The sequence below is a fragment of the Pyrus communis genome, chromosome 2, assembly GCF_963583255.1.
Source record: "Pyrus communis chromosome 2, drPyrComm1.1, whole genome shotgun sequence".
Lineage (NCBI taxonomy): Eukaryota > Viridiplantae > Streptophyta > Magnoliopsida > Rosales > Rosaceae > Pyrus > Pyrus communis.
The window spans coordinates 168,848-187,346 of NC_084804.1; the positions used below are offsets into that span (position 1 = coordinate 168,848).

Here is an 18,499-nt window from a genome sequence, read left to right on the forward strand (position 1 = left end):
TTTTCTGGTTTTATTTACCGTCAAAATAAGGAGACACTTGGACAGCCAGCGGAAGCGGGAATACCAGGTAACCGGTCACTAAGGTTGGCTGAGGAGTTGATGATGGCATCAGTAGTGGATTAACGCGGGCACGTGCCAGTCAAGACTTGACCAAAGGTAGGACACACACAACATCTGCTCTAGTCCGATCCGAGTGAGCTATAGATTAGTGGGGACCGTCTGATGACTCTTGATGTCATTTCATTCATTTAGGAAACGTAAATAATAATTGCTTGCCAATAATCGCTGTATTATATTAGGGAAAGGGATCATTTCCTCCTAATCCATCAAGTTCGAGGATTTGGATCATTGAAATTTGATCCAACGGCTACAAACAGAAGCTCACTTTAAAATTTATGATAACGTTAGCCGTTGGATCCAAATTTTAATGATCCGGATGCCCTAGCTTGGTGAATTACGTGGAAGGGATATGAAGGGATGCCTTTCCTTACATTAGCATACGAAATCAAAGATGAACTTGAAACACATGGTGATGGTATATACGGTACATAATGGTGGTGTAGTGGCCCTTGTGGGTGAGCGGGTGAAGAATATATAAACAAACAAACTTGCGTCTTTCCATTTTATTCCATTCCATGTGAACAATTATCATTAGAAAGCTCAATTGCCCTCCGCTGTCTGCAAACAAAGCTAGCTAATCCGAAAAACGAATCCAACATTCACATGAAACTCAACAAGAAGAAGAAAAAAAACAAAGCCCTCCAATTATCACTTCCATGGATGTTATTAGGATTCAAGCAAGAATTAACACACAAACACAACACACGATTATCCCCACGTATAAACTCTACTGTACATGTCGCGGCCATTCAAGCATAAATTGTGGTGGTAAACTAGCGTCAACTAGACTATACTCAGACTCGACTAGAGCCCATTCATCGCATGTCAAAATCTATCAGCTAACCATTACCAAGTCCCAGGTCTAGTACGTACAGTCGCTGCTGTCGCTAAAGATACCCAAAATGTTACAACCATTTAACACTTCTTCACCTACAGTCAGTGGGATATGCATATTATATGCCTACGCTGTCTTTTTTACATTCTACATCAATGCTGCCGGCCACCCTTCTTCATTCTTCATTCTTCTTTCACCACCCACGCCATACTGCAACGCCACAGATTACTCACAGCCTCGCAGCCAACCCAAGGTAAAAGTGGTACAAAATGGCTCCACCACTTATCGCACTCGCTTTGAACCTTTTTTCACTACTCGTTGCGTCCACTTGCCCTGCATCCATGGCACACAAGAAACAAGACGATTAAAACTAAGAATTTCACTTTAAAATGCCACTAACACAGCTTTAGCATTTTGCATATAAAAAAAAAAAGCAAGGCTGGAGGCCAGTACAAGAGGCTCATCATCAGAAAGTTCGTCATCTCCGGCATCAGAAAGACTTGAAGGCTCTACATGGGATTTCTCCTGTTTCAAGGGACTACCAGAAATATCATCTTTTTCTTGAGTCCTTTCAGAATCTGACGCATCTTCCTCGTTAACCCCTCTTGACCCTCCACTTAGTTCATCTGCTTCTTTCTCTTCTGAGTGTTGCATCTCCTCATTTCCATTTTCGGCATCTTGTGGGATACTGTCCATGTCTTCAGCAGGGATCCCTTCCGAACCAGTATTCTCTTCATCAGATTCCTCAGTATTATTTGGACTTTCTTCTGCATCTTTCAACCCTTGTCCTTCAGAAACAAACTTCACTTCCGTGTCAGATTCCCCCTCATCTGTCACGTTCTCGTCCACTTTTTCAGCATTCTCTTCTTCTGAACTACCTGCAAAAGAAATTGATTCAAGATTAGATACACAAACAAAACATGGAATCATTACGCAAACAAAACATGGATCAGCCATCATTACGTTTCATTACATGTCAGAATTCTTACAGGTCCACCCAGACCTTTGCACCAAACGTCATTGCCGTTACAGATAGGTATATCATATGTCACAAGCACTATGGCATCAAGATGAAAACTGATGAGAAATCTTACCTGAGTCGATTTCATCAATTTTAGATGTAAGGGCAGGCTCATCATTCGATACTTCAGAACTCTCTTTTTCCCTACTTCCCCAATGATTTCTTTTTGATACGCCCTTCTTCCCAGCCGAGTTTTTCTTTGGTGTTCTTTTCCTTTTAACTCTACAAAATCAGAGACCAATCACATTTACAATTTTCATTATTAAGAAAAAGAAAAAGTACCAGACAAATAAGCAAGGGATGCAAACTTCACTCACGTTTTAATTGGTTTTTTGTTCTCTCGCGAACCACCTGTGCGCTTATTCTTTTGACCAGGGGACCTGTAATAATAAAAGAGAAGAAAATGAGATGGCGTACCATAGACATCAATACCACTATCCCGTTCAAGGCTAACAAATATTCCCCAAAATCGTTAGGTGAATCACTTTGAAGAACATATAATCTACAGGCTTGCATCAGAAAGACCATACTTACACTTCTTTTGAAGGGGATTTATTTGACGAATTTAACTTCTGTAAATGAGGAAACATGTAATGTGTCAGAATTATGTCATGATGTGTTCCTTTACTGGAAATGTGAAGTAGAACTGCAGAACGCTATCAGCTAGAGGAGAGAATTCTGATCAAAACTTTTCACACCTTTGTGGGCTTGCGACCTTTGTCAATGAGCTCCCACCGTTCCTTTTCTAACCGTAGTACTTCTACATCTCCATCTTCATACAGTATCTTCCATATGACATAAACAAGTGAAAATTATTTGTAAATGTGCACATTTACAACAGGCTATCTATATATCCAAGAGATGATAAGGGAAAGAAAGTGCAGCTTACCACATGCTTCCTCTTTAACGTATCGAACGACTTCACTGTGCCTTCATAAAATCTGTAGATTTTAAAATAAGCCAAATAAGTATTTTAGTGCTTATTTATATTCTGGTTCTTATAAACTAGTTCATAATCATATAGTAGCAATGTAAGACGGAAATTAGAAATGAAAGGGACAGTTTTTGGGTATAATAATCAGCAAAAAGGAAAGCTTCAATCTGTATGTCTTGTCTGCAGATTATCTATTAGAGCACTCACCGCTTATCCATTGGCCACCAAACTTTTATTCTGCAACCAATCAAGTCTTCGACATCTTTTCCACTTTCCTTGAATTTGCACTACGGATGAAAATAGAAAACTGCATCAGTTCAGAAACAACATACTAATGATACCATAATGGAAGGTGCGCCAGTTTTAATGACATCACCACTGTGATGTTGGATATGAAGGTGTAAATCAACTACCTTTGCCAAACCAGAAATGCTCTTTCTTTTCCGCTTCTTGATGGATCCTGCAGGAGAGTTGAAATCACTATTTAGGTCTTCCTTGTCAGCCTCCAGCACATTAGGCTCCTGCAATAAAGGTAGAACATAAGTTTATTACAATGTTGAACAGCTAAAAGAACCATGATGTTATGCATTTTGAATAAAAAAAAGTTGGAAGAGAACTCACTTCATGGTCACTGGCTTCTCCAACTTCATTTGTCTCATCATTAAGACCATGGTCAGAGGCCCTGCCTTTACGTTGTGACGAGGAGGTAGCATTCTTCCGGAAGCATGAAACCAACAAATCTGACTCGGTGCCTTGAACCAGTTTTCTCTGCATAGACATTTAATTTTAGAGCTGTGGTGAATCCTAGCATTCATGTCGATGGATTGAAATGATAAAATTATTACATTGTCTACATCGTCTACTGAAGCACTTAGAGGAGACTTTGAAGTACTTCTAGGTGATCTGAAAGCACCATGAGCGGATGATGACCTCCTACGTTTAGGAATGGGGACAGACGTTGCCTCGGTAGATTTTCTTTTGTTTTCCTTTTCGTGCTTTAGATCCATTCTTGATTTCTTGCTTGGAAGATTTTCATGACCGTTGCTTGACACAAACTTAGAAGGCTTTTCCAAATTATCCAAATTTATATCCCTGACCATTTTCAATATATCAACACTATTTTCAGCATTCTCTGCATCAGCTGATGATGCCTTGTTCTTTTTTGCCTTTTTAGCCTTGGAATTTTGAGATCTTAAGCGCTTTATAATTCTTCCTAAAGGCACTTCACCTCCATCTCTTTCACCATCTTTCATAAGTTCATCTTCAGCAATCTCTGAAAGTCCCTATTGTGATGAAAGAAACGCATACAAGTTACTAAAAGATCAATGATACACCAAATATCACAGCATATTTCAAGAGTGCAAGTGTTCTTCAGTATTATAACATACCATCTCACTAGACTCTAACTTAAGAGATTCAAAGTGAGCCAGCACAGAGTCATCGGCCAACCACGTTTTCCCTTCACTGGCCTATCAAACACAAGCACTAAATTGGTATCATAAGAAATTGAGAATATGACCAAAATTAGCAAAATATTACAAGAAAAACTTGATGTTGGTTTAACTTTAACCCAAGTAGTTTAGCACAAAGCATTAGAATATCTTAAGCAGTCTGGCTCAATCACATATCATGGAGAGTGACTAATTCTTGAAAATAATTACGCTATTTTTCTTTGGAAGTCATGTTGTTTTGAGTTCTTAACTCTTGTACACAAGCAAGAAATCAGAATAGTCCACTTTCTAAGTCTAAAATGTGGGTTTAATCTCTCATTCCAGAAACTATAACCGCATGCTCAACACATAGGCAAGGCACCTGCTCTTGATCATTACATTACCTGCCTTATCCAGCAAGTGACTTAAAAAGGAAAAGGGATCCCTTACCATAGAGTCATCTCCTTCTTTCTTGTCATACTGTTTGTACAACATAGAAGGTAGAGGAACTGATGCAGGCAATCCTTGTAAATCATACTCCTTTGGGGATAAGCGCTTGGTAGCTGACAGCCCAAGGTCACAAATACCATGTGAATTCTGAAAATTTCAAAGTACCACATAAGTAAGCTTGAACAGGGGGAGGGACCGATGATTGAATATGCTCAGGAGAACCTGAATAAAGAAAACAGTATCAATCAACCTTTGACTTTGTTGCATCATATATATCTTCAGAGCACTTGATACTTTGAAAGATAGAGATTATAGCAGAAATATCCTCCTTTTCAATGTTGCTACTAGATTCTGACTTGACATCATCATCTCTATGCACCAACATAGACAGAAATAAGTGCAATTGCCTGTAAAATACAGAAAACGACAACTCAGTGAGAATGAGCATTAACAATAAAATAAATGCCAAGATACCATTTAACTACAGATATAGAATAATTCAGCCTCATTTTGTCAATCATTTCAGCTCTGATTTCATATAAAACATATCTATAAATTCATGTAAGAGGGAATATAATACCGGTATATCGGCTCAAATGCTTTCACATCCTTGCATTCATCAATATTAGGGCAAGAATGATGTGCAAGGGCATGAACCAAGTATGGGAGGATGTACTCCGGATAAGCAGTCAATGAATTGGCATCAGATTGCTGCATGGAGAGATGCCGCACCTTTGTTTGGTGATACATTTGAATAATGTCTGCGAGATTCTGTTTCTCCTGCCATTTAAACCAAAATACAAACTTCAGCCAATAAACACGCTAAAACAAGGATGATTACTCTGAATGAATAAATCCTAGTATCGATACCTCTTGAAACTCCACTGACTTTGATCCAGATGTGTTAAAAAAGAATGCACAAGCGTATTTTCCATCTAAAAGCCGGTCCTTCATGTATTGATGAACTTTGTTCAGGAAAATTTTCTTAGCTTGAGGGAAACTAATCTAGAAGACCAAAAACAATAAACAAATAAATAAAGACAAAAAAAGACATCTAGTTGCATGAATACGACAATTAAGTAATTGTATTAGGAAAAACATAACAAAAACAAAAAATACAGCAAGTAATACTGAAAAGATTAACCAGAAAAACTCCACCTCTGAAGTCTTCAAGGTTAAGTAGAAGATATCAACAGGTATCTTATGATTCCAGTGCTTGGACAGACGAAGAATCGCCTTTGCAGAAGCAAGCCTCAAATGAGCCTTGTCAACTGCACTGTAGATCACAAAAGCTTTACGTGAAATTTGACGCCGCATATTACAAACAACAAACTGAAGTAGATTGATCAACCTGATTCAACCATAACCAGAAAATGTACAATTTTGAACTTACCTTGTTTCTATGTCTTTTGATATTTCTCCACAAGAAAGTGTGTTTCTTAAGATTTCCAGCAGACCATCAATGCCAGAGCGAACATGAGCATCTTTGACAGGCAAATAACTTTTTACTAATGTCTTTATCCCGTATATCTACAATTCAAAAAAGAAAAAACCAAGAAAAATGAAAGAGTAACCCAATGTATAAGGAGCTTGCCAAAAGGTATTAAATCCAAAGAGTCACTGTATTACACTAATATATCCTGGAAAAGTTACCTAATTCCTTTTGGAGGATCAAAATGAACAAAGAAATTAAACCCACACAATTCTATACGATAAATAAAAATAAAAATCTCTCAAAATTGACCAACCTTTAGCAAACAAAGATCACTTTTGTCATCCCAGGATGCAATTTTATAGTCACCTGATTTCTGAAAAGTAAAGCATTCATACGCAAGAAAACAAATTATCATTGTGTCATAAAATTAAAGATATATCACAAGTTCAGTGAATTAGACAGGCATACATTATTGCACTTTAGGATCTTTTCAATTATAAACTCTTCAATTTCCTTCTCTCTAGTTTCAAAAACTGGCATTGCAGTCTGAGCTATACACCCCAGAGATTGTAGTACAGCAGGCAAATGTGTCCTCTCCTCCAGCATATCCACAAGCCTCTGCAAATTGAGAAATATCAACTTCCCATCTGCTAACATTATCATAATATTATACAATTTAAGAGGATCTAATTGTGCACATAAAGTAACACTAATCTTAAACCTTGTATAGAACAGAGAGTGATTTAAGTCCATCATCCTTTGTTATCGCTGCGAGGGCATGTACAGCATACTTTGCCTGTCTTCGACTGCCCTCCAAACACAACCTCTCCAATACAAGGTCTATGGAACTGCAACATAAATATAGGACAACAATCAGCAATATATACGAGGGGAATAGCATAATAGTTCAAATTCCAACAATTGGACCTTGATGACACTGCAAGATGCTCCCGGATGGTACCACCAGCCTTTGCTAAAATATTCAAAACCCCTTCTTTTATGGTTTCATCATCGTCTTTAAGCAAATTTACTAGTTCTTCTCCTGTCCCACTGAGTAGTAATGGACTAAAGCGTGCAAGAATCTGAAAATGCATTAGAAGAGAATTAGGATTTAGACTTGAAAATGCTCAAATAACATTAAATTTTGGGGGAATGAAACTGGAAACTCTTGCTAACTATAATATATGAGGCCAAAGATGATAACATTGTAAGAACCTCCAATCTCAAATGATAAAAAAATTTGACCCTGAGGTCCCTGACAGATAATATAATAATACAAGAAAGCAAAAGTATGCAGAAATATGGGACATAGTTGTTGATCCACAGACCAGGGGAAAAGTGTTGTTTACTAGCTTGAGCAGATAGTAATCAGAGCAAACATTTTACAGATTTGTCTACAAAAGCGATAGTAAGAATTGTATCCTTACCACCAAAATATTCATGCAAGATTGCACATATTTCATATCTGCGGTAGATTTGTGTACAAGAACCTCCAGAAGAATTTCCTTTACATGCTCTTTGTTGAAAAGTAGATAAGAACACTTCACTGAGAAAGTGCTAAGAAAATCATATAGTCGGTGTTTTTCACCTAGAATCCTAAGCAAATCATCCTGCAATTAAAAGAAGGTTTGCATGAATATCAATTTAAATACAACCTCAACATGCAGTTTCCATGTCCTAATACAAAATAAGAAAGCTGAGAGAAAATTAGGTTCAGAAATCATATCCTATACCAGGCTTTTTTTTTTTTGGAGACGAAATGATAGAATTTTATGAAAACAATAGAAGGAATTACAACAAATGGATAAGAAATCAAACAACTAGCAAAACTAGCTAGGACCTCTCAAGTAGGACTACTTTACAAGTAACTAAAGCTGAACCACATTCATTTTACGGCTGCTAAGACATCCATTCACTATATAAGAAAGAGAATAATCCCTGAACTCCCTGAACTCATTCGAAACTGATGCCCACAGGGCTGGCCAGTATCTTACCCTACCCCATAGTTCCTCTACTCCCACTCCCTAATAATCCTCACAGCCCCACAAAGCTTTAGCTTTCTTCCCCTTCCCTAAAGCCTTGGTGCTTAGAAGCTCGAAACAACCCTTTGCAATAAACCAACTTGCTCTAACCTCCTTGAACAATTTCCACTACAGCTGTATCAAGCAAGAACAATGGAGAAAAACTAGACGGGTCATAGAATCGTAAAGCTATGTGAAGGTGGGATATGATAGGAAGTTTAATGCATATAGGCAGCAAATTAGTTGTCTTTTTGTGTGTGTGTTTTGCCCTGTTGGAGGTGGGGGTATCAACTAGCTAAAGTTGTTGACGTAACAATTATATGTCCAATGTGGTGAGATTGACACCCATTATGTTGATGCAATGGCAGAATGAGAGTAAAGCATGAGGCATTTGATTTCAGATAGAGGTTGCCTTGCTAGTGCAAACCATTTTTGCCGCTTTTTATCGTTAAAGAACTTACTATAAAATATTACAATAGTGAGTGAGTTACTCCTTACCCGTAAGGTGCAAGCTTGCTGGGAGCCAGTGTTTGGATCAACAAGATTTGTTAAGATCTTCCAGATGTTAACGTCTTTCAGTTGATCAAGAAATTGAAAATTCTCTTCAGCCTTAACTGGGTCAGCAAACAACCGTGACATTATACGGAAGCAAAAGAGAATTTTTTTTTGGACCTCAGGAGCATCACCATCCTGCATTTGAATCACAACGAGTCACATTGCTTGGGACATCATATGACATTGCACAGTTCAAACTTGGAGTATTTGCTAACCTGATGCATCTGCTTAAGTGACAGATACTTCTGCATCTCTTGTTGTAACCTGCAATCCAAGAAGAAATCCCCTGAAAATCAGTTTACAAATCATCAAATACCAAGATCAAAAAGTTGAGGATTATTGAAAGTCGTAGCTTGGTATCCAATCCAAGCATTAACAACATACCTTTGCTTCTGCTCCAGAATCTTCTCAAGAGCCTTAACCTCAACTTTATCAAATCTTGAGAAGACCCTCACCCAATGTTTAACTTTATCTTTTACTGAAAAGTTAGTAGGGAACAGGGACTCGCAGAGAACATTTTCAATTGTATCAGATCTGCAAAATTGAAGTGCTCAACATTCAGACTCAAAAAGAAGGTAGCAAGTGGGAAAACCCCAAAATATAAAATACTATTAAAGCTATCACTCGACAATAAATCTAATGTGTTGGTCATCAATACAATCATGACCATTCACTGTAAACAATTTGAGTTTCTGCACTTGCAGTTGTCAGAACCTGAATCTCAACAACAAACATGATAGACTACCCATGCATAGTATTAGTAGATTACAACCTGTGTCAAGTGTCGATCTAGGAACCTTGGTTATTTTAAATAGGCAAATCATCACGTAGAAAAGTAGTTAATAGATCTTTAATCAAACCATTTGACAAACAAAAAAAGTCAGAGAGTGAATCAGAATTTTCTTATAACGCATTTTATTAATTAATATATTAAATAAATAAATAAAAATCTCACAACAAGGACGAACTAGATATACATCAAGATCTTGAACCTATCATTACTTGGTTCCTCCTATCACAATCTGCAACTGCTGTACAATGGAAACAGCAAAAGCCTATATATAACAAATATGTATATGACGTATTGGACTACGCAAACTTCCAATAAACAATTGAAACCCTGAAGGGCTTACCTGAAATCTTTGTCATAAAAACATCTCAGAATCTTCCCAGGAATCCAATCAAAATCACTGGATAGGAGTGGACCATCAGAGCACTTTGCGCAATAAACCCTGAATATCTCAGCTAACCTCTCCATGGTATACTTTTTAACAAGTAGCTGAGAAGGGGGAAATGAAGCATTATGAAAAATGGACAGGAAAAAAAAATTACTAAATGGACACAAATAAAGATAAGGGGGACAAGTGTATATACAGATTTATCTCGAAGGCGCTCTGCAACCAGTTTTATAGTTTCTAGTGGAATGGAACTAAGGGCATGACATGCCACATCATAAACTACAGCAACAACTTGCTTTCGTACTTTTTCTTCAAAGTCCAATAGCCGGTCACAGAGGGCAGCTAGAAAATGTTATTTCAGCCCACAATCAGCAGGTGAAAGATATGAAAGGATTTGACAGCATGCATCTAAATACTCCAAAGAACTTACAAATTATTTCGGAAGCTTCAGCTCTGAAAGGATTTGACAGCATACAGCTCTTGACATGTTGGAGGACCAACATGCGAACCTCCACAACTCTATCAGTCAACCTCTTCAAGAACTCTGAAAAGATTGGCTGAAAGGCTTCGAAGATGGTTGAGCCTGGCAGAGAGAATAGGTCTCCAACTAAACTAACCGCTTTTAAACGAGTTTCTAGCTGATCAGTCTGCAGATGTTCAAAATTTTCCTTTAAATTTGTTCATCCAACTAAAAATATCCATGTCATGTAGAATGAACAGCTGAAATGTCAGACATTGGATTAGTATATACCAGTAACTCTCCTGTCAGGTATGGGACAACTCCTGATAAGATTTGGGGAGCACAACGATATACATCATAGATGACTTCATGGTAATCAATCTGATGATTCTCAGACTTGTTGTCTCCTGACATTGATGATATAAGAAATTGTTTAATGCCAGATTCAAGCTTTCCTGTGCACTGTTCTATAACATTCATGGCAAGCCTCCTAGCAGCCACAGTGATATCCTAGTATTTGAATTTCACAAGGTCAGCACACATTGTAACTTGACCCAGAAAAACTATAAACTTAATTCCACAGACCAGAAAATAGAGAAGATTCTTACACTTCTATTACGACCTAATATAGACAATACAATAAACAAAAGATCATCTCGCAATTCCTCGCTCTCTTCTAAGAGCACAACCATGATTGTTTGCATCGATGACAAAACAGTTTCTTGGTGATCATCTCTGCATATGTGACAAATTTCAAAACAGTAATTATTAAATTGAAGCAGAAACTATTCCTTCAATAATAAACATTTAGAAAGAAGAAAGAAACGCAGTCAACCAATTAACAGCAACCCAACCACCCCTTCCCGGGGCACTTTTAAGTTTTAGCAGATAACATGTGTTGCTACTAGTTGTATCCCATGTTAACTTTCTATTTGAAGGATTCACATTTTATGCGATTAAGGTTCTCTTGTTTCAAGTATTGCATCTTTGTTCTATCATTATAGGAAAGCTAATTTTGAAACTAACTAACCAATTGATGCCCATTATCAGACTGATCTATAGACATTATCTTGGAAATATATAGCAACATAGATTATAGAGTTCCAGTAACTTAATCAAAGTAAATTAACTCATGAAACATAGTGAAAAGAAAGGAACACCTTAGAGAGATGATCATATGCTTTGAAGGATATGATAACAAGATATTCCTCAAAGTTCAAACTCATATACATATAATTACAAGAAACAAAACAAACCTGGCAACTGCAAAAAATGTACTGAACATTTCATTCACCAGACCATCACATTCGAGGTCCAACATTACAACACATGACCTATATTTGGCAAGAGTCTCCAAAATGAGTACTCTTCTACCAAATGACGGACCACTTGTATCTTTCAATCCACTAAAAGTTCCCACAATCAAGTGAAATATATCCTGCAAAGATATTCGGAACAATCAGGTGAGACTGAGAGTACACATTGACAAAATGAAAACGCAGTATATCCTTAAACCAGCTGACTTAATAAAATAAATGCACCTTTAGTACTTCATCACTATAAGGAGCTTCAGGTGCAGTAATCCGAGTTATCTCACAAATACAAGTTGCAACTAGAAGCTTGACGTCTCTATCTTGATGCTTCAACAGTTCTGGCTTGACAATTGCATTAAGTAAAGGCTGCATTGACTCCAACGTAGACGCTGGAGGTGATTGATCCAAGTCCGAAAGACATGATGCAGCTTGCTGCAAGTTGGAAGAAAATAATCAATAATAATAGCATCTTAAATTCAACCTAAATTTACATGCAAATTACACAAGTCACACAATTATATGCATCCACTTTACTGATTATCAGAAGAATGTTTAGAGTATCGTTTAAAACTGAAAAATTGCAACAGACATTAATTAGTGGAACAATGGGTTAACAGAAAAGATGAAATCATAAAGATCTGTTCTTATCATCACGAGAAAATATAAAATAACATTGAAATTTCCATGATTCTTATAGTCATTTTGCAATTCAGAATAACAAACCTATATTTCTATTCCACTACTGGCTATAAACAAATTAAAATTCTTATAGTCATTAGGTCACTGAAATATTTATCACATAGAATGGGTACAAAATGCTTTCACATTTGGACTGATAGTTGGCACATTGCAAAACAACTAGCAAAAATGTTTTTTTGCCATCAGATGTGCTTAAATTTAACAAATCATGAGAATAATTGAACTTCAATGTCAAGTCATGTACTTTTTCCCAGTTATCAAGAAAATCTAGAATCTTTCCCCGTGTAAATCTGGAGCAGTCTCACAAGTGAACATAATACTTGGAATCCCGATTTTGTTTCTTCCACTCACTTCTTTCGCATCTAAATACCACAGACATAACTAGCCACCACTAAAGCCACACAGCCCGAGGGCATGAATATTAACCCTAAATCAGAGAAATTGTCCCCCAAACTTGTTCAAATTTAAGAAAATCAAAACTTCTAAACAGAGAAAGTTCACTGAACACTCGGTCGAATCCCTAAAATCCAAAAAAGAAGTGTAATTTGAAATCTTAAGGCTAACTATGTTTAATCTCCTCACCAAAACCCTAATTGAACTAGTTAATTTATATGCTGTAGCCGAGAATTTCAATCTCGACGAAGAAATTACCATGGAGAAAAAGTGAAGGGAACTCAAAATTTCTAATACTAGCTTTCGCTTTCTTTTCACCTGTTTCGTAGCAACCAAACAGAAAATAACTAAAATAACTAAACGTTACCGAGCGTCAATTTCCACGAAACAGGAGAAGTTTTTGAGTAATAATTCCGAAGGAGAAGAAAAATTGGGTACACAAAATAAGGAATTAGAGAAATGCAAAACCTTTAAGAGCTTGACGAGAGCGTCTTTGGAAGAATGAGGGGTCTCGAGCTTCGATCCCACCTCCTTGAGCAGCTGCTCGAGCTTTTGGGCCATCTCTTCGTGGGAGGGGGCAAACGCTGTCGTTTCAGGGCAGTGAGACCTCCCTCATGGAGTCGATAAGGGTGAGAATCAAGGTAGTGGAGGAAGAGGAGCTTCTTGTTTGTCTGTCTATTTTTTCTGGGCCGTGACTCACTGAGTGTGCCCGAGTTTGTTTCTCTCTCTCAAGTCTCGGGGGGTTGGCCCTTTCGAACAACGATGCGAAATGAACTGCGAATGTAAGAGAAATTTTTTGACTTCGCAAGTTCTGCCCCTACCCCTTTATATATTAACAACTCTTATTATAGATGGCACATTTCCTTTATTGCCGCTATATTTTAGTTATTTCCCAGTCATGTCCCTGTTGACCACATTTCTCCATTTTTTTAGTTGGCAAACACCGTTTTTTGTTTTTCTCTTTTTTTTTAAAAAAATAATAATACTAGAGAAAATAAATTTTTACACTAAATTTTGTATATCAAATGAGGTGGATGTTGATGATTGAATTATTAGTTAAATATTAATTAACGTACTTATTTTTTATTAATGACATGTTATTTAGTTTACAAATTTAGTTTGAAATTTTAATTTCTCTAACTTTAACCATTTTTAGTATCATATTGTTAGTTGAGCTTGTTCCATTCTGAAACCTTTTGGACGACCCTAGGAAATATTGCACTAAAATGCACACCTCTCGTGGCGGGCCAAGTCCCAGTTTTGATTGCTTGGACATTTTCTGAAAGGAAAAAAGGAAAGTTTTCAAAAATAGTTGACTTACTCAAAAATTTTATTACAACGATGTATTTACAAGAAATTGAAAAATAATTTAATATCTTACTTAATATCTACAAGGGCTATAACTTAACATTTTTTTACTTGTAAGTAGAAGATGAATATAACTCATAGTAAACTTTAAATAAGACAGGTACCCTAGATCACTGTTGCAAGAACAATCGTTATGTGCATGTTAGGATGCATTTACTTGTCTACAAATTTGTGATTAAAGAACAAAATTAGATTCCTAATAAGTTACAGAGAAATTTGATCGTGCTTGTTTAATCACAAAGATAAGCTCTTATGAGTTTTTGACTGGATAAAGTTGTAAAATACCAAATGAAAAGTAATACGAAAAAATACCAAATCATAGGTAGCAACAAATGGATGGGGGGGGAATCAATGTAATGCCAACATCGTAACATGCTTTTGAGCATGATACTTGAAAGTGGACAGTTTGATACCTCGTTTGGTCGAAGAAACATGGACAGCTGTGTCACAATTGTTAAATTGACGCAGCTGGTCGGTTTTCATACGGTTCAATTTTATAGTTTTAATCAAAAAGACAAAAAAATGTTGTAAGTGAATAATACCATAAATGACTCTTTAGAGTATAAATGTCATTTTTCGTTCAAGTAAACAGTACTCCGAGTGTTTTGTTAAAATCCCCTAATTTTATTCTATATATTTTATTTCGGTCTCATATAAAAGTGCTCTTATTCTAAAGTATCAAATTCAATGTATACTACGGTTTAGTAGTATTATTCTTTACTTGTAAGTGAAAGGATTTAGGTTTCATTCTCACCAAAGGCGAATTTGAACTACATTATTGGTAACCTAATGTGAGGGCTAAACCCACATCTTCCCTTTAGTTTAGATAATATCGTTTGTTAAATAAATAAATAAAATTCAATGTATTTGAAAAACAGGGTATGGGGCCCTTAATAGACGCTACCAAAGGCCGTTTTTTTTTTCTTTTTTTCTTTTTTTTTTGTGGGTTTGGAAACTGGAGTTGTGAATGCAGATTATGTATTGTTATGCGGTGAACAAAAGGTGCAGCAAGCCGGGTCATCTGTGGTTGACAGGGTGCAAGGGAGAGATGGGGAATGCATTGAAGAAGCTGCCGGGGTTTGAGAAAAAGCACCAGAAGAAAGAAAAGCTGTAAAAGACGGCAAGTTGGCAACCGCTTTAGCCATAAAAAAAAGGTTGGAGAATTCTGAAGGGTATCCAAACAAATTTGAACTATTCAAGTATATATGGTTCCTTAACTTGATGATGCCTTCTCCAGTCTCCACATGAAAGTCCAGTCGACTCTCACGTTTCACGTGACATCATAGTTTGTTTTACACGTTAAATTATTATTATTTTTCTTTAACAAATGATATTATGTGGATTAAACTTTACGGTAGGCTAGTAATAATATGGTTCAAATTCGTCTTTAGCGAAAATGGAACCTAAGACTTTTCACGTGAGGAAGAATATCACTAAACCGTTAACGAATTATTAAGCATGAACAGATAACAGAAGTTTAAGTCTGTGCATGATGTTTCGCAGCAGTTCATCTACAAATGTTAATTATAAAAAAGTTTTTAAAAAAATGACCAATTGGCTTCCATAGCATAGTGGTAGTGCGTTCGCTTCGTAAGCGAAAGGTCGCGAGTTCGATCCTCGCTGGGAGCTAATTTCTGCTTTTTTTTTTTTTTTTTTTTTTTTTGTGTCCCGACTATCTTTGCAAGGTTTAGACGTAGAGACAATGCCGGATGGAGTGCGGTCATCGATTAAGATTCAAGCAAAAACACCCCAATTAATGCACACGACTAAAACCTCAGCGTCCTTAATTTTATTACAGAACTACTTGTCGTCGCAGGACCGACCTAACATTACATTATTCTCAGTTCACCAGTCAGCACTTTGGTGATTTCATTTCATGCATTCACACTCCACCACTTGGACCATTTGCACCATTTGCATGTGGCTGATGGTGATCACCATTTGGCATTGCGGCAGAACCACCACCCTGGAGCTGGGAGGACGATCCAGATGCTGCTGCAGCATTCGCATTATTGTTGGAGACGGACACATCGGACGGCTGCATGTAACCAAAAAGGCCATGGCCATGCTGATGATGAAAAGCAGCCGCAGCAGCCGCCATAGAGGTGCCATAGTACTGGTGGTGATCCATTGACCTGCTGCTGGTACCACTACTAGTACCCGCCCCCTTGGCCAAGGACTCGCTTCTCATCAAAGAGGTGGTGGAGGACCCACGCTCGCCCTCCATCTCGCGGTAGCGGTGCAGGTAGAGGGTGAGTGGCTCGATGTAGTCATCAAAGCCGAGCTTGCTCATGGCCCACAGCACGTCTTCAGCAGTGATGGTCTTCCGCTGCTCACGCTGGCAGCGCTCGTTGGCCTCCCCAGTGATGAAGCTGATGTACTCGGAGACGCACTCTTGGATGGTTTCCTTGGCGTCGTCAGAGATCTTGGCATGTGGGGGAAGGATCTTGCGCATGATTCTTATCACATTGGCTATCGGCATAAAACGGTCTTGCTCTCGCACCATGCACTCGTTATCATCGGCAGTGCCATTAGTGGTATTGGCATTGGAGGGGTGGTTAACGTTGTTGTTGTTGAAAACATTGTTAACGTTGGAGGTGGCCGTAGTCTGTCTCCCCATCCCCATGCTGTATTGGTTCATCTCAGCCTGCCTCAGGTTGATATCTGATGGTTTCAGCCCTGCATGGACTCTCAATTAAGATATGAGTGTACGAATGATCGTGAAAATGGATAATACTTGCAGTACGTTTATGTTTGTTTTGGTTCATTAATATTATTTTCATTTGTACAAAAGGCCATGAATGTACAGACAGAAAATGAAAAACAAAATGTCTAAAAACAAATAAAACCTATAGAAATTTGACTATTTAGTTCCCGCGGTACGTACGTTTCTTTTTGGAAGGCAAATTAAGGAGAAGGAATGACGTATTTCAGTATTATATATAACTAGGGTTTTGTCTTTCCTGAATCGATATAAGAATAATTAAAACTCATGGGAAATTAGAATAATATTGTGGAATACAGGCAGAGACAAGAAGTCTAAGGCGGACGGATGGAGAATGAAGTGGAGTGGGGCCGGGGGATGTGTGATCGTATATGTATATGCATGCATGGAGGCCACTTGTTCGGTATGGAGAACAGATTGCATGTAAGATGGTTGCCACTTGTAAACTGTCTTCTCTTCTCTAGCTACGAGCCTAAGAGGACAGATCAGCAATATCTTTTTCAAATGAAAAAAATTAAGTTTTCATGGTAAAACTAATTGGTAATAATAAAAATAACTCAATTAATTACAAGCACATATAATGTTCATTCTTTCTCAAAGTTGGGATTCATAAATACTCTAAACCACAATGCATAATTATCAGATCGTGATCATATATATCAAGATATCGAGGAATCTGAACAGAGCTATGTATAGATCGACTTTGGAAGAGAGGGAGCAGGTAGGATGTCTGTGTGTGATCACTGATCAATTAATTGAAAACAGAATGAAATGATAATTAAATCTTCAAGAATGGAGCTGCGATATATCGAAGGATGAGTACAAAAAGAGCTGAAACCTCTCAACTGTATGAAAATGGAATTAGAACTAATTAAAAATTAACTTGTGAAATAAATGATCATCAAATTGGTGCAAGATCTACACAAATGCATGTGTTTCCTTATAAGAGTGTACACCTATAGATAGATTTAAGAGACAGACAAACGACAGGCTATAAACTAACCAAGATATATACATCTAACGACATGCAATGCAATAGATATATAAAAATAGTGCCACACACACATATATGTCAAAGAAGAGTGTGTGTGTGTAGATATATTGTAGGAAATGTGAAATAATACGTAGGGAAGGGAATAGGGAAACTATATATTAGGAAAAGGAAGAATATATAGTTTTTACCAGAAGCAGAGGTTGTGTTTGGGGTGGTCGCGGTCCTTTGGTAGCCATGGAAACCTCCTGATCGTTTCATTCTATTTTCCTGCCCTGATCTGCCTCACTCTCACACTCTCTCAGTCTCACTCTCTCTCTCTCTCTCTCTCAACAGTTTTTGAAAGAGGAGAAGACTCGAGTCAAGTTTGAACCAGCTATTACTTGGCAAGGGTCGACCTTTATACTGCTTTAAAACGTAGCCCACGTGGCAATCCTAGCGCCGCGTATTCATTTTATTTATATATATTTATTTTTAGAGTTGGGTAAAATGGTCCAACGTTTGAGACGGATCGCTCTGTCGAAACCGGATCACGTGATTCTTAGATGGGCCTTTCTTTTCATTTTTTTCT

At 37.5% G+C, this 18,499-nt stretch overlaps 2 protein-coding genes and 1 non-coding gene across 3 annotated transcripts; 1 reads left to right on the forward strand and 2 right to left on the reverse strand.

The window, feature by feature from the left end:
* Positions 1 to 744: 744 nt before the first annotated feature.
* Positions 745 to 13,632, reverse strand: LOC137725146 (sister chromatid cohesion protein PDS5 homolog A-like). Its single transcript, XM_068463735.1, has 34 exons — positions 13,313 to 13,632; positions 11,981 to 12,184; positions 11,696 to 11,877; positions 11,048 to 11,174; positions 10,731 to 10,949; positions 10,410 to 10,626; positions 10,176 to 10,321; positions 9,935 to 10,080; positions 9,186 to 9,335; positions 9,017 to 9,065; positions 8,745 to 8,936; positions 7,653 to 7,835; positions 7,153 to 7,307; positions 6,947 to 7,073; positions 6,694 to 6,843; positions 6,539 to 6,598; positions 6,184 to 6,320; positions 5,949 to 6,066; positions 5,661 to 5,795; positions 5,371 to 5,570; positions 5,041 to 5,197; positions 4,791 to 4,937; positions 4,299 to 4,379; positions 3,756 to 4,193; positions 3,532 to 3,678; positions 3,324 to 3,431; positions 3,118 to 3,197; positions 2,866 to 2,917; positions 2,675 to 2,761; positions 2,511 to 2,548; positions 2,294 to 2,356; positions 2,050 to 2,198; positions 1,409 to 1,833; positions 745 to 1,288 (listed from the first exon to the last, which is right to left on the reverse strand). The coding sequence occupies exons 1-34, from the start codon at positions 13,403 to 13,405 to the stop codon at positions 1,238 to 1,240; spliced, it is 5,013 nt and encodes a 1,670-aa protein (XP_068319836.1). The 5' UTR covers positions 13,406 to 13,632; the 3' UTR covers positions 745 to 1,237.
* A 2,137-nt stretch (positions 13,633 to 15,769) lies between these two features.
* TRNAT-CGU (transfer RNA threonine (anticodon CGU)) lies at positions 15,770 to 15,841 on the forward strand. The gene has a single exon. It is a non-coding gene; the product is annotated as a tRNA-Thr (tRNA).
* A 185-nt stretch (positions 15,842 to 16,026) lies between these two features.
* On the reverse strand, positions 16,027 to 18,189 carry LOC137721762 (nuclear transcription factor Y subunit B-3-like). Its single transcript, XM_068460786.1, has 2 exons — positions 18,120 to 18,189; positions 16,027 to 16,891 (listed from the first exon to the last, which is right to left on the reverse strand). The coding sequence occupies exons 1-2, from the start codon at positions 18,187 to 18,189 to the stop codon at positions 16,095 to 16,097; spliced, it is 867 nt and encodes a 288-aa protein (XP_068316887.1). The 3' UTR covers positions 16,027 to 16,094.
* Positions 18,190 to 18,499: the final 310 nt, after the last annotated feature.